Here is a 12,072-nt window from a genome sequence, read left to right as displayed (position 1 = left end):
TGTGTGTGTGTGAGATTATATCATAGGATATTTTATCGTGATGTGTTCAGGATCTCTGTTACAATGTTACTGTTTTGGTTGTGCTGCATGAAAGATGGTGAGTATTAGTGAAGGTTGGTTACCGGAGCTGGAGAGTTATTCAGGCGAACTCTCAACAGCATCGACTGCCCTGTTACTGTAAAACCTTAATAACCTCTGTGAAGCAAAATGTCTTGTGCTTAAGACTCTACATTAAAGTTAAAATATATATGTTCAGAGCACATAGATATATAGTGTATATAGTTACATAGTTATACACATCACACAAAAATCCACCACAATATGGTTGCTTGGTCTAGTGAGCTAAAGCGGCGCCCGAGCTCTGGAAAATGTTGAACTCCAAAATCCAAGAAGTAACTATGACCAGTGCAGATTATAGCACTAAATACATTTTAATAATAATAATTATACAGAATTATGTCTAAAGAGGAAAAAAGGATGTTTTTAACCCTTTGATCCATTTTTACAATTTGTATAAAGTTTGTTTTGAAGTAAAGCAAAAGTACTTGGAGTTCAAAGGTTTTTGTTTCTTTGTTTAGGTGTTTGTTTTTTGAGGACTCCTGTCTAAGCGTTCAAGGACAGTTTGGCCTCATGTCCTTTATTCTCCAGCATAAATTCTCATATGTAAAAAACATATTGAATGTATGTATGACTCATTTTTCTTCAGTTAAGCATTTTAGCATCTGAACAGCACGTCTTTGTATCCCAACACAGTTCCCACAGAGAAAGGGGCGACTGGCCTCAGTAACCTTGGCAACACCTGCTTCATGAACTCGAGCATCCAGTGTGTGAGCAACACCAAGCCTCTCACAGACTACTTCCTCTCAGGGAGACACCTCTACGAGCTCAACAGGTGCCTTTTATTCAAAATATTTTATTGAGTATTTGTGGATCTAGTTTAAAGAAAAACAGAAAACCAACTGTTCATAATGAATACAAAACAACAATGAGGGGAAAAACAAACATTTTCATTTTAACTAACTTTTGTTTTTGGTGTATCAATAGAACCAATCCTATTGGGATGCGAGGTCACATGGCCAAGTGTTACGGCGACCTGGTGATGGAGCTGTGGAGTGGGACACAGAAGAATGTAGCTCCACTCAAACTCAGGGTGAGAAGTTGCAGCATTTCCCATATATTAGTCACAAAAAGAGTTTCATGTGCAGGCGGGTGCAGGAGGCCACAGAATATTAAAGTGATAGTGTGGGACTGTCTTCGCTAGTATGATATTTTTGGCTCAGCTATGTTTTGTCGTGCTTATGTTCTAATCAGAGTTTATGATTCATTGCTTTAGTGGACGATAGCAAAGTACGCCCCCCGTTTCAATGGCTTCCAGCAGCAGGACTCTCAGGAGCTGCTGGCCTTCCTCCTGGACGGCCTCCACGAAGACCTGAACAGAGTCCACGAGAAGCCGTACGTGGAGCTGAAGGACAGCGATGGTCGGCCAGACTGGGAGGTGGCCTCTGAGGTCAGAGTTCACACTGCTGATTAATCGGAGCAAGAATAAGTTATTTTGGTTGATAAGATAATAAACATCTGGATTATCATTTTAAACATTTCAGGTAATTACACTGTAACGGGGGAGTCCCTGAGCTTTAATTCAAATGCTAGATAATAAATATAAAAACAAGCAAAAGAGAGAGAACCTTTAATTAGACGTAGCAGCAAAGGTTGGTCGGTAATGATCTGGGCGGGATTTTAAGCCACACCTCTGCAGTAGCCTCACCTGCACAGCCAGGTGAGCTATAGCCTTCAACCGGGTAAATTGTGTTGAGACTTCCAGGATCTTTGCTCGAGCGATTGAGTTCAAACTCTAAAGATGAACAAACACTCCTGTCAGGGAAGCCGGCTGTGCTTAACTCACTGTACAAGTAAAAGCTGAGAGCTTCATACGAGTGAATGCAAAAGAGTGATCATGTTCATAAGAACGTTACAGCACTGAGTGAAATACTGAGTCCGTATGTGTCCCTGTGGCGTAATGTTGCAGGACAATCGGAGCCCCGCAGCCTCGCTGCAGGTGATCTCGGCTAACGTTTGGAAGTTGCCAAATATGGCGTCAGTGTTGTTTCGTAGCACCCTGAGATTTAAGGACAGGAGACGCGTTTTTTTTTTTCCAGAAATTGCAACAAAATGAGGGCGTTCTTGCAACCCACAGCTTACCTGGTATTCATCAGGCTGCATGTTTCCTTCAGTGGAAAAGGCTGATCACAGCTGTCCACTGCTGCTCTCTCACGTGCATATTTAACAGGAAGCTTCTGCTCAGACACTGGTTACATTATTGTTGTATGTTAAGTTATTGTCAGGTTACTTTTCAAATGTATTCCACTACAGATTACAGATTACATGCCCCAAAATGTATTTTGTAACGTATTCTGTTACGTTACTCAGTGACAGTAACTATTCTTAATACTTTGGATTACTTAATATATTATCATGCTTTTTACAACTACATGAATGTCCTATTGCTGTGTGATTTATTACTGTTACTGAAGGTTACTCTCCACACCAATAGCAACTAGATGTTTAAACCTTGATATAAATGAGTAACAGTAGGTGGACATTAGGTAAGGCTGCACTTTTTGCAGCGATCTCATGTAGAAAACTATTCCTCGTGTATATAAAACAGGTCTGCGGCTCCGAACCGTAGTAAAGGGACCTCTGGCTGATACGTCGGGTTCGTGTCGGGCTCGTAGCTGAAAACTAGCTTTACTTTGTTGTCTGGGTCGACTTTGCTAGCGAGAGACAGAGAGCGGCGTTGAAAGGGAACTTATTGTTTGGGAGGAAAACACGAGCACAGTCGAGTCTTAACAGCTTACTTACAGCTGGGCTGTAACACTCTGCCTGTTGCCTTCATATGAAATCATTTTTTGAACAATAATTAAAAAATATTCCTTCACGTCATTATGAGCCGTGAGATTGAGCCTCGCGTGTTTGGGTTTCCACCGGCGTGGAATTATGAAGAAATAGAGAGGGGGCAGCCTAACGTATGAAACAGGAAAAGACGCAGAGTAATCCCTTTATTTCAACAAAGTAACTGTATTGTGAATACAGCCTTTTAAAACGGTAACTGTAAGAGAATACAGTTACTCGTGTTTTGTATTTTGAATAACGCTGGTACATGTACTCCATTACTCCCCAACGCTGCTTATTGTTGGTTACATTTGCTGATTTCTGTTTTTGCATGTTTGCTGTTTTTAGATCACAAAATCATTTTTATTATTAGACAAAGAGAAGTGAAGCAAATACAAAATGCAGTTTTTAAATGTTGACTTCATCTGTTATTATGGGAAAAGCTGCCAACTGTTATATTTTTAATTAACTGGTTGCTATAAGTCCTGTTGTCACCTTAATAGAACCTCTGGAAAATCTTCCAGCCTAAAAAGCAACAATCTAAAGAAACTGATGAGAAACAAGGTCACTGACACCTTTCATTGAGGAAAGGATGACAAAGTAAGTTGTAAGGCTTTGGGACTCCAGTGACAGTAATTATCCACAAATGGGAAAACTTGGAACAGCGGTGAACCTTCCAGGATCAGCCAGGCTGAGACTCATCCAGGAGGTCACCAACACACCAGAACAACAAAGAACTGCAGTTCAGAGTTCACGATTCAACAATGAGGGAGAGATTGAGGAAAAATGGCATCTGTGTTTAAAGAAATCCCTCCTGGCATTTTAGTTTTTAATGAGATGACGCAAACCAAAGAGAGCACAAAGGCTCGTCTCACATTTAGCCAAAAACATGCTGATGATGGCTTCTGGGAAAATGGACTGACGAGACAAAAGTTGAACTTTCTGGAAGGTTTGTATGGGCTCAAAATGTGGTCATAAATATTTTGTACTCGTAAATCAGGATTTGTACGTGTAAAAAAAGGTTTGTGTGTGGACTTAGCCCAAAAACACCCTGCAAGTTACAAGTACGAATTTTGACCCTATTTTTCTTCCTTTAAGCTGATTGGTCAATGTCATGTCAATCACAAATGTAACAATCCAATCAGAGAACAGATGGGTTTGGCTGTCGGAGGGGCGCTTTTTTGAACTGCAGGTCCTTGAAGGGTGATACAGTTTGAAGCTGGAGGATCTCTATATAAATATCTGATAGCAGCTAGGTCCGCTAACTTTCAGCAGCTGTTGAAAGGATAAAGTTGTGGTATATCAGTGGTTATAAATACATTATTACTTTAGGATTAGTCTAACACAAAGTCAGGGCTGACCCGGGACCATTGCTGTGAGTCACAGTGCGCAGCATAAAGGTCCTTTCACATCGGACGCAGGATGTGCTGCTAATGCTAACTGCTAACTAAAAGCAAAGGATCCAGAATTTGTTGCTGGCTGCTGAGCTCTGTGTGCAGCAGCTCTGCCTGTACTAGATGCACCTGCTCCTTGTCTTTTCTATCTCTGACTTTATGTGAACTACAAGAGTTTCTGGGTTTTTTTGCTAGTTCTTCAAATGTTCAATAAAAACATGTATGCTAATTCATAACGAAGAAAGCTTTGTGATGAAGACTGTCATTTCCAAAACACTGCCCCCCCTCCTGCGTCCGCAGCGCTGTTGAAAAGGCTGTGGAAGTCCCTGTATTAAACACGTAGACCTGTGACACAAAAATCTCCAAACTCGGACGACCACAGACTGTTTTCCTTCGTGGTGATGAAGGAAAACGCTGGGTTGGCATGTAAAAGGGCATTTATTCCCTTCAAGGACCTGCAGTTCAAAAAAGCGCCCCTCGACAGCCAAACCCATCTGTTCTCTGATTGGATTGTTACATTTGTGATTGACATGACATTGACCAATCAGCTTAAAGGAAGAAAAATAGGGTCAGAATTCTTACTTGTAACTTGCAGGGTTTTTTTCTAAGTCCACACACAAATCTTTTTTACAAGTACAAAATATTTATGACCACATTTTGAGCCCATAGGTTTGGGTTGTGTTACATGTGGTGTATAACAGACACAGCGTTTTCTAATAAAGAACATGACAGCAACAGTCAGACAGATGGTGGGAGTGTGATGGGCAGGGGCTGCTTTTCAAAAACAATAAGAAAGGTATGAAAACAATCCCTTTATGCTAAAACACTCATTGTCCTCACTTCTACTCACTTCAAATCATATTTACTGTCTTTTTTTATACTATTTATTAATTTTTCTGAAACTGTAGGTGTCTGCAGGGGCACAAATCACATTTTATCTGTTGCTGTTTAGTTATTTGTTACCACAACCAAGAAAAAGAAAGAAAGGATGTCTTCAGAGAGAAGGACTTCCCCGTGTTGTTAAAGTGGCATTAACTAGTAATGTTCTTATAACGGTACAATAACTGTAGCTGAACTATTTCAGCTAACTCTGTTGGGAGATAGATGATAAAATTGGGTAAAACCTGAGAAATGGTGATAGGCCGGCTCTGACTTCTATCCTCAGGCTTTGTGGTCTCAGCTGAAAAGCGAGCCCTCCCCTCTTCAGAGGGATGTCGATGTTCATTCAGCCTTTGCGATCTCTTTGTCTGAATCGGAGGATAAGGCACCGTATTGATGTTGGGATTTACAGAATTAACAGCGTATGATCTGGTGACGGTCTGCTATGCTTTCTCCACTCTCAGGCGTGGGAGAATCACCTGCGTAGGAACCGCTCCATCGTGGTCGACCTGTTCCACGGACAGCTCAAGTCTCAGGTGAAGTGTAAGACCTGCGGCCACATCAGCGCTCGCTTTGATCCCTTCAACTTCCTGTCTCTGCCTCTGCCCATGGACAGCTCCATGCATCTGGAGATCACCGGTGAGCAGGCCGATGAACAGAAATCAACTGTGCTTAGAGTTAATGCTGCAGAACTGATCAGTGTTAGTGGTTAAAGCTGGAGGCAGACAGGCTAGCACTGGGCTGGACTCCCTTTTTGCTTCAGAATAAAATTCTTAGCGTCTCAGATTTTGGTCCTTGTTGACATGATGGAGTAACACCGTTGCTGCAGATTTGTTCTCCCACCACATCCACAAAGCTGCTCCACGAAACTGACATTAGGTCGTTCTGTAGGTCATTTTAGTGCATTGAACTCAATGACAGGTTTGAGAAACCAGTTTGCGATGATTTAAGCTTGTATCCTGCTGGAAATGGCTAGTTCGTCTTGTAATCGGAAGGTTGCCGGTTCGAGCCCCGGCTCCAACAGTCTCGGTCGTTGTGTCGAGACACTTCACCCATTGCCTACTGGTGGTGGTCAGAGGGCCCGGTGGCGCCAGTGTCCGGCAGCCTCGCCGGAAGTGTGACGGCACACAAATGTTTGTGTACAGCCTGAACGTAAGACCTGACCATGTTTCCCTCGTTCTGTCAGCAGCCTGTTTGAAGCCCTGCAGCACTAATGTGTCCTTCTTATAGGAGGTCCACCTTTCGCTGTTTCATTCTCTCACACTCTGCTGGATCTATAAAAATGTGCTGTGTGGTCATTAAAACCTATTTCTTTGTTAAAGAACAAATTCTGAACGGTGCTATGCTGCGATGTGTCTGTAGTTATCAAGCTGGACGGCTCCACGCCCGTGCGCTACGGCCTGAGGTTGAATATGGACGAGAAGTACACCGGGCTGAAGAAACAGCTGAGTGAACTGTGCAGCCTGAAGCCCGAGCAGATCCTCCTGGCTGAGGTCCATTCTTCTAATATCAAGGTATTCGCACCACGCTGACGCTAAACGCCTCCTCTCTCATCTGTGCGCCATGCAGCAGAAGACGGCATTAAAATGAAGGATTCGTTGAATCGTTTTGTCTCGAACCTTTGCAGTCACTGCTTGTTTGTCTTCGCTCAGCTAGGTTACGATTTATACTTAAAAACTACAAAAGTGTGTGAGTGATGCTCGTATCTCGTAACACTGCTGGCCTCATCCTCTCCTCAGTGAGACATGATCACGTTATGTTAATGTTCCTCACAGTTTGGTTCAGACGTGCTGACAGCAGCGATCAGGAAAGCCACGGTACGTGCATAATGGAAGCGTGTGGGTCGGAGCCACATTTTGGCCGCGTTGTCTCATTGGTGTGTGGAAATGTTGCTGTGGTGGTGGGGGTGGTGGTCGCTCTCCTGGACGACATAAAGGGCCCGTCTGTGGCAGGCGGTGTGGTTGGTTCTTGGTGGGGGCGTAATGCTGTGTTCAATCCATGACCGTACACACTCACACTTAGACCCTGGTGAAAGTCGTACACGTTACTAACTCTAACCTTGTAGTGTTTTTAACACGAGACTCTTTGTGTTAAAAACACTCATTTGTCTGTCAGTCCACATGGTTACGTTTCCTCTGTGGGGTGTATTTTGTGTCCATAATAAGAATCTTGATATTTTAGGCGATCGTATGCGGCGCAGTGAGAGCGCTCCAGAATTAACAGCTGAAACGTCGAACACGATCAAAGATAAAAAGTGCCAGAGGATGTGAGTGCTGCTGCAGCACGTCTTCCAGTTGTTATACGGCTGCATGGAAACACGCAGCTGCTGCTGCAGATAGTGGTGCAACGGATCACGGTTGATCCGAAATCCGAACCGATCCCACTCCACGGTTCGGTACGCACGTGATCCGAAGACTCGGGGGGAAAAAAGTATGTGTATGGTGCGCGTGGTCAGTCTGTCAAGCGATAGTTATGGTCAGCGCCAGCGGTCCAAGTAGTGGAGCAGAGGAGTTTGCGGCATTTAAGCAGCCCTTTGCTGCCCAGAGTGGTAGATACAAAGCCCTGCACTGCCCTATGGATTACATTAGATTAGATGAAACCTTATTTATCCCTCGGGTGGGTTCCTCCGGGACATTCAGTTTCCAGTAGCACAGCACCCACAGAAGTTGCAGAATGTGAGCAGAAATATACACATTTATAAATACAGAGAATACAAAAGGGATAAATAGGAATAAGAATACAAGGGAACGGCACATTTTAAGTATTGTGTTACACCGTTGGATATTAACAACAACTATTGCACAGTGAAAAGGCACTACAGCTACTTGTTCCCCCCTCCTCTGTCCCCGTCTCCCCTCCAGCGAGGAGTTGAACAGTTTGTTGGCGTGTGGGACTTTTTAAGTCTGCTGGTCCTTGATGTTGGGAGAAGCAACCTGTCACTGAACAGACTCGTCTGGTTGTTTATGGCCGTGTGCAGAGGCTGCCCAGCCTGGTCCATAATGTCCATACTGCACCTTAATTTGTTTTTATAGAAGTGCCTGGAATGAGTCTTCAGTTGAATGATTTTTAATAGGCAAAAAATACTTGAATAAGTAAACGGCGAGTAGAATTTTTGTCTTTTTTTTCTATTTTTGCTGATCCGAAAATTGATCCGATCCGTGACTTTAAAACCGTGAGAGTTTTGATCCGTTGCACCACTAGCTGCAGACGCCATTTAGCACCGTCTACGTGAACGAGAGTTAAAGTCCTACCAAGGTTTTAGATGTGTGGCACAAACCGGCGTGTAATGAACTGGTAGTTCTGCTGAAATGTTTGCATGTAGGCGTCTTTATTGCTGCAGTCTTATGTGCTGACCTTTGGTTTTCAGAACTTCCCTCAGGATAACCAGAAGGTCCGTCTGTCTGTCAACGGCTTCTTGTGTGCGTTCGAGGTCCCGGTGCCGGGTTCACCAACATCACTGAGCTCGCCCACGCTGACAGGTGTGTCATCTTACACATGTCTGCGCACTCACCAGAGAGCTACCTGCGCGTTTCTCATTTTCTCCCCTCCTCCATCAGATATCACACCTATAGCCAACAACACAGCTGCCAATGGGCACGTGGGCAGTAAGCTAGACCTCATCCCTAACGGTGGGCCCTGCAGCCCTGAGACGCCTCTGACCAACGGGGTCGCCAATGGACACATCACACCGGTGCACGAGAGCCCCTTCATTGGATACATCATCGCTATGCACAGGAAGATGGTGAGAACTCGTAGAAAAAACTAATGCGGTGTCATTTTTATGGTTGTTGTAGACGTAACACGTAAATGTTTGTGCCCCCCGCTTTAGATGCGCACAGAGTTGTACTTCCTGTCGTCTCAGAAGAACCGACCCAGTCTGTTCGGCATGCCGCTCATTGTTCCCTGCACTGTGCACACCAGTAAGAAGGACCTGTACGACGCAGTCTGGATCCAGGTGTCCAGACTGGCCAGTCCCCTGCCCCCACAGGAAGCCAGCAACCACGCCCAGGACTGGTAATTTCCTCCTACGAATCTCTTTATTAGAGAAACACTCGTGTGATTCTGTTGAGTAACATTCTGAAGAAGCATTTACCCTCTCGAGTGTGAACCTGAGCGAACTTCCAGACTCTCCTCTGTTAAAAAGAGGCAGCAGGTCTGTCCGGACGAAGTCTCTTACGCAATCAGGATCAGGTCGGATCAGCATCAGCTGTCTAAAGCTTGATCCGTGCCACTTCCCTTGTTTAGTGTAATTTAATTTTGGAAGGAAAAAATAACTTTGCTGACAAGTTTGTTGACATTTTTGTCTTCCTTTACCTTGCAGTGATGACAGCATGGGCTATCAGTACCCCTTTACTCTGAGGGTCGTGGGCAAGGATGGAAACTCGTGTGCCTGGTGTCCGTGGTACAGGTAAGAGCGTTTCGGATACAGACACTCGCGACTAAAGCCGTTTTCTCACACGCTCTGCAGCTCTGAGGTGCACGCAAAAGCTCAGCTGTGTGACGCAGCCGAACTCTAATCCTCCAGCCCCCAGCGTGCAAATGCTGCAGCTAATATCTAAGATAGACGCCATGCACGCTGTCTCCTGCTGAATTACAATACTGGAAATACAGAGTTTTGTTGTTTTTGTGTGCTTAAAGTGAGAGTGCAGCTGTGGCAAAATAAACCGAACCTCATCGTCCTGAAGTTCTGTGAAATTCAGGCTTACATACAGCTTAAAGTGGGAGTAGCACATTTTGATGCGAGATTATGACGTTTGATTTGTTGTAACCGTGTTCTGTAAGCAAAGCTCACACATCTGTACTGCACATCTGTGTGTTTGCAGGTTCTGCAGAGGCTGTACGATCGAGTGCACAGAAGACCGAGCTTCTGTAGGAAATGCTTACATAGCTGTGGACTGGGATCCAACTGCCCTGCACCTCCGCTACCAGACCTCCCAGGAGAGGGTAAAGGATGCACGCACGCACGCACGCACGCACGCACGCACCCACACACACAGCACCAATTCAGGCAGAGAAAAAGTCACTTCGAGTTAGAGCAGTAATGGAATTTCTGTGAAAATGTTGCTCGCTGTCAGTAACGTCATCATTTGTAAACACCAGCTTTCCTCGGGGCAGGAGGAGTGATGCGCAGCAACACTGCTTTCATATTTCACACCGTCATATTAGCAATTCTACATCAGGGTCCAGTTGTCCTCATGTAATGATCGCTGTGCAAACCAGAATATGGTGTGATTCAGAGTATGGCCACACGGAGGCGTCACTGAGTCAGTAAATGTCAGATTAAAGTGTCCAGAATCCTTCGAGCTGTGTTGGTAAGTGCTGTGGTTTATGTGAATTCTAGGAGAAATGAGTTTCTGAGCAGTAAAACTTGTTAGATGCATTAAAGTTGCACTTTGCTTGGCTCTAAAACGACACCTGGTAGCTGTTTCCCCGAGTGTCTGCTCTCGTGGTCCATTATCCTCCGTCATGCATCGCGCTCCTCTCCCTGCAGATTGTGGAGGAGCACTGCAGTGTGGAGCAGTCTCGGCGAGCTCAGGCTGAGCCCATCAGCTTGGACAGCTGTCTGAAGGCTTTCACCAGCGAGGAGGAGCTGGGAGAGGACGAGCTCTACTACTGCTCCAAGTGCAAGACCCACCGACTGGCCACCAAGAAGCTGGACCTCTGGAGGCTGCCACCCATACTGGTCAGGAGCAGACTCGTGCATCTGAGTGTTTTATGTGAAACGATGCGTGGGTGTTGGTAGCATTTAACGTTCTCACGTGAAATAAATTTAGAGACGGCGTCTGACACGTGTTCACTTGTGTAGATTGTCCACTTGAAGCGCTTCCAGTTCGTGAATGGTCGCTGGATCAAGTCCCAAAAGATCGTCAAGTTTCCACGGGAGAATTTTGACCCCAGCGCCTTCCTGGCTCCCAGGGACCTCGAGCATCGCTGCCTCCACTCCCGCAGTGAGAGCGAGGATCTGCTGAGGGTCGGAGAAGACAATCTGTCCTCCATCTCTGCACCCGCTGGCTTTGGCAACCTCCCCAAAGGTACGGCGTGTCCAGTAAAGACTTTGTGAAAATTGAAGTGCTAATGCTTTAACACTGCTGCTTCCCCAACAGCTTCCCCAGCTTCAAGCAGGAAGTCTGCTCCCTCTCTCAGCCGGAACAGTAGCCCGTCTGGCAGCCCGAAGGCCGGCAGCGGAGGCCGCAGACCAGGTCGGTTGCGCCTTCCCCAGTTGGGCAGCAGACATCGCCTCTCCAACAGCAAGGAGAACCTGGACGGAGCAGCTAATTCTGAGGCTGAATTGAGAGACGATGCACCGCAGGCGGACCCAGAGGGTTCAGCAGCAGGAGGAGCGCCAGGGCTTCAGGGGTCAGGAGAGGGCGTTGCATCAGAATCGTCCTCCGGTAGTGAAGCATCCAGCAGCCACTGTGACGTGGTCCTTGTGAACGGAGACAGCAACGGGCTGTGCTCCGACTGCAGCACAGAGAGCAGCACGGAGCCGGACGGCTCTCTGCTGCAGCACAGAGACAACATGTGTCTGGATGCCATATACAACCTCTATGCAATATCAGTAAGTCAGGCGCTTTGGGCACGCTGGCATACGGGCGGGGAGAACAGTCAGACAAGTCCTGAATGTTGTTCTGCTTCATCTCTCCAGTGCCATTCAGGAATATTGGGAGGAGGCCACTATGTGACATATGCCAAAAACCCCAATGGGAAATGGTACTGTTACAATGACAGCAGCTGCAAGGTAAGGCACCAGCACACCTCCACTACTGTCTGCAGGTACTAGGTAACTAGTTACAGCCTCCTACACATCCAGTACCACCTCCACAGACTCAGCTTAGAGGAGCACTGTGCAGGGAAACAGATGGTCCTGTTAAAGCTGTGCTGGTTTATGTGGGTTGTTTTTATTGGTTAA

At 45.8% G+C, this 12,072-nt stretch overlaps 1 protein-coding gene across 2 annotated transcripts in view; it reads left to right on the top strand.

The window, feature by feature from the left end:
- The window catches only part of usp32 (ubiquitin specific peptidase 32), a 63,083-nt gene that overhangs the window by 46,382 nt on the left and 4,629 nt on the right, over positions 1 to 12,072 (top strand). For both annotated transcript variants that reach the window (XM_013915683.1, XM_013915682.1), the window contains exons 20-33: positions 754 to 892; positions 1,045 to 1,150; positions 1,334 to 1,507; positions 5,627 to 5,801; positions 6,525 to 6,676; positions 8,530 to 8,641; positions 8,720 to 8,904; positions 8,992 to 9,176; positions 9,484 to 9,570; positions 9,986 to 10,106; positions 10,654 to 10,845; positions 10,969 to 11,194; positions 11,267 to 11,721; positions 11,809 to 11,901. In XM_013915683.1, the coding sequence (XP_013771137.1) occupies positions 754 to 892; positions 1,045 to 1,150; positions 1,334 to 1,507; positions 5,627 to 5,801; positions 6,525 to 6,676; positions 8,530 to 8,641; positions 8,720 to 8,904; positions 8,992 to 9,176; positions 9,484 to 9,570; positions 9,986 to 10,106; positions 10,654 to 10,845; positions 10,969 to 11,194; positions 11,267 to 11,721; positions 11,809 to 11,901 (2,402 nt within the window). The remainder of the gene's footprint in view (positions 1 to 753; positions 893 to 1,044; positions 1,151 to 1,333; positions 1,508 to 5,626; positions 5,802 to 6,524; positions 6,677 to 8,529; positions 8,642 to 8,719; positions 8,905 to 8,991; positions 9,177 to 9,483; positions 9,571 to 9,985; positions 10,107 to 10,653; positions 10,846 to 10,968; positions 11,195 to 11,266; positions 11,722 to 11,808; positions 11,902 to 12,072) is intronic.

Source organism: Pundamilia nyererei, unplaced genomic scaffold (assembly GCF_000239375.1).
Source record: "Pundamilia nyererei isolate P.nyererei 1_Seehausen unplaced genomic scaffold, PunNye1.0 scaffold00347, whole genome shotgun sequence".
NCBI classification, from domain to species: domain Eukaryota; kingdom Metazoa; phylum Chordata; class Actinopteri; order Cichliformes; family Cichlidae; genus Pundamilia; species Pundamilia nyererei.
This window is presented reverse-complemented; position numbering and strand designations above follow the sequence as displayed.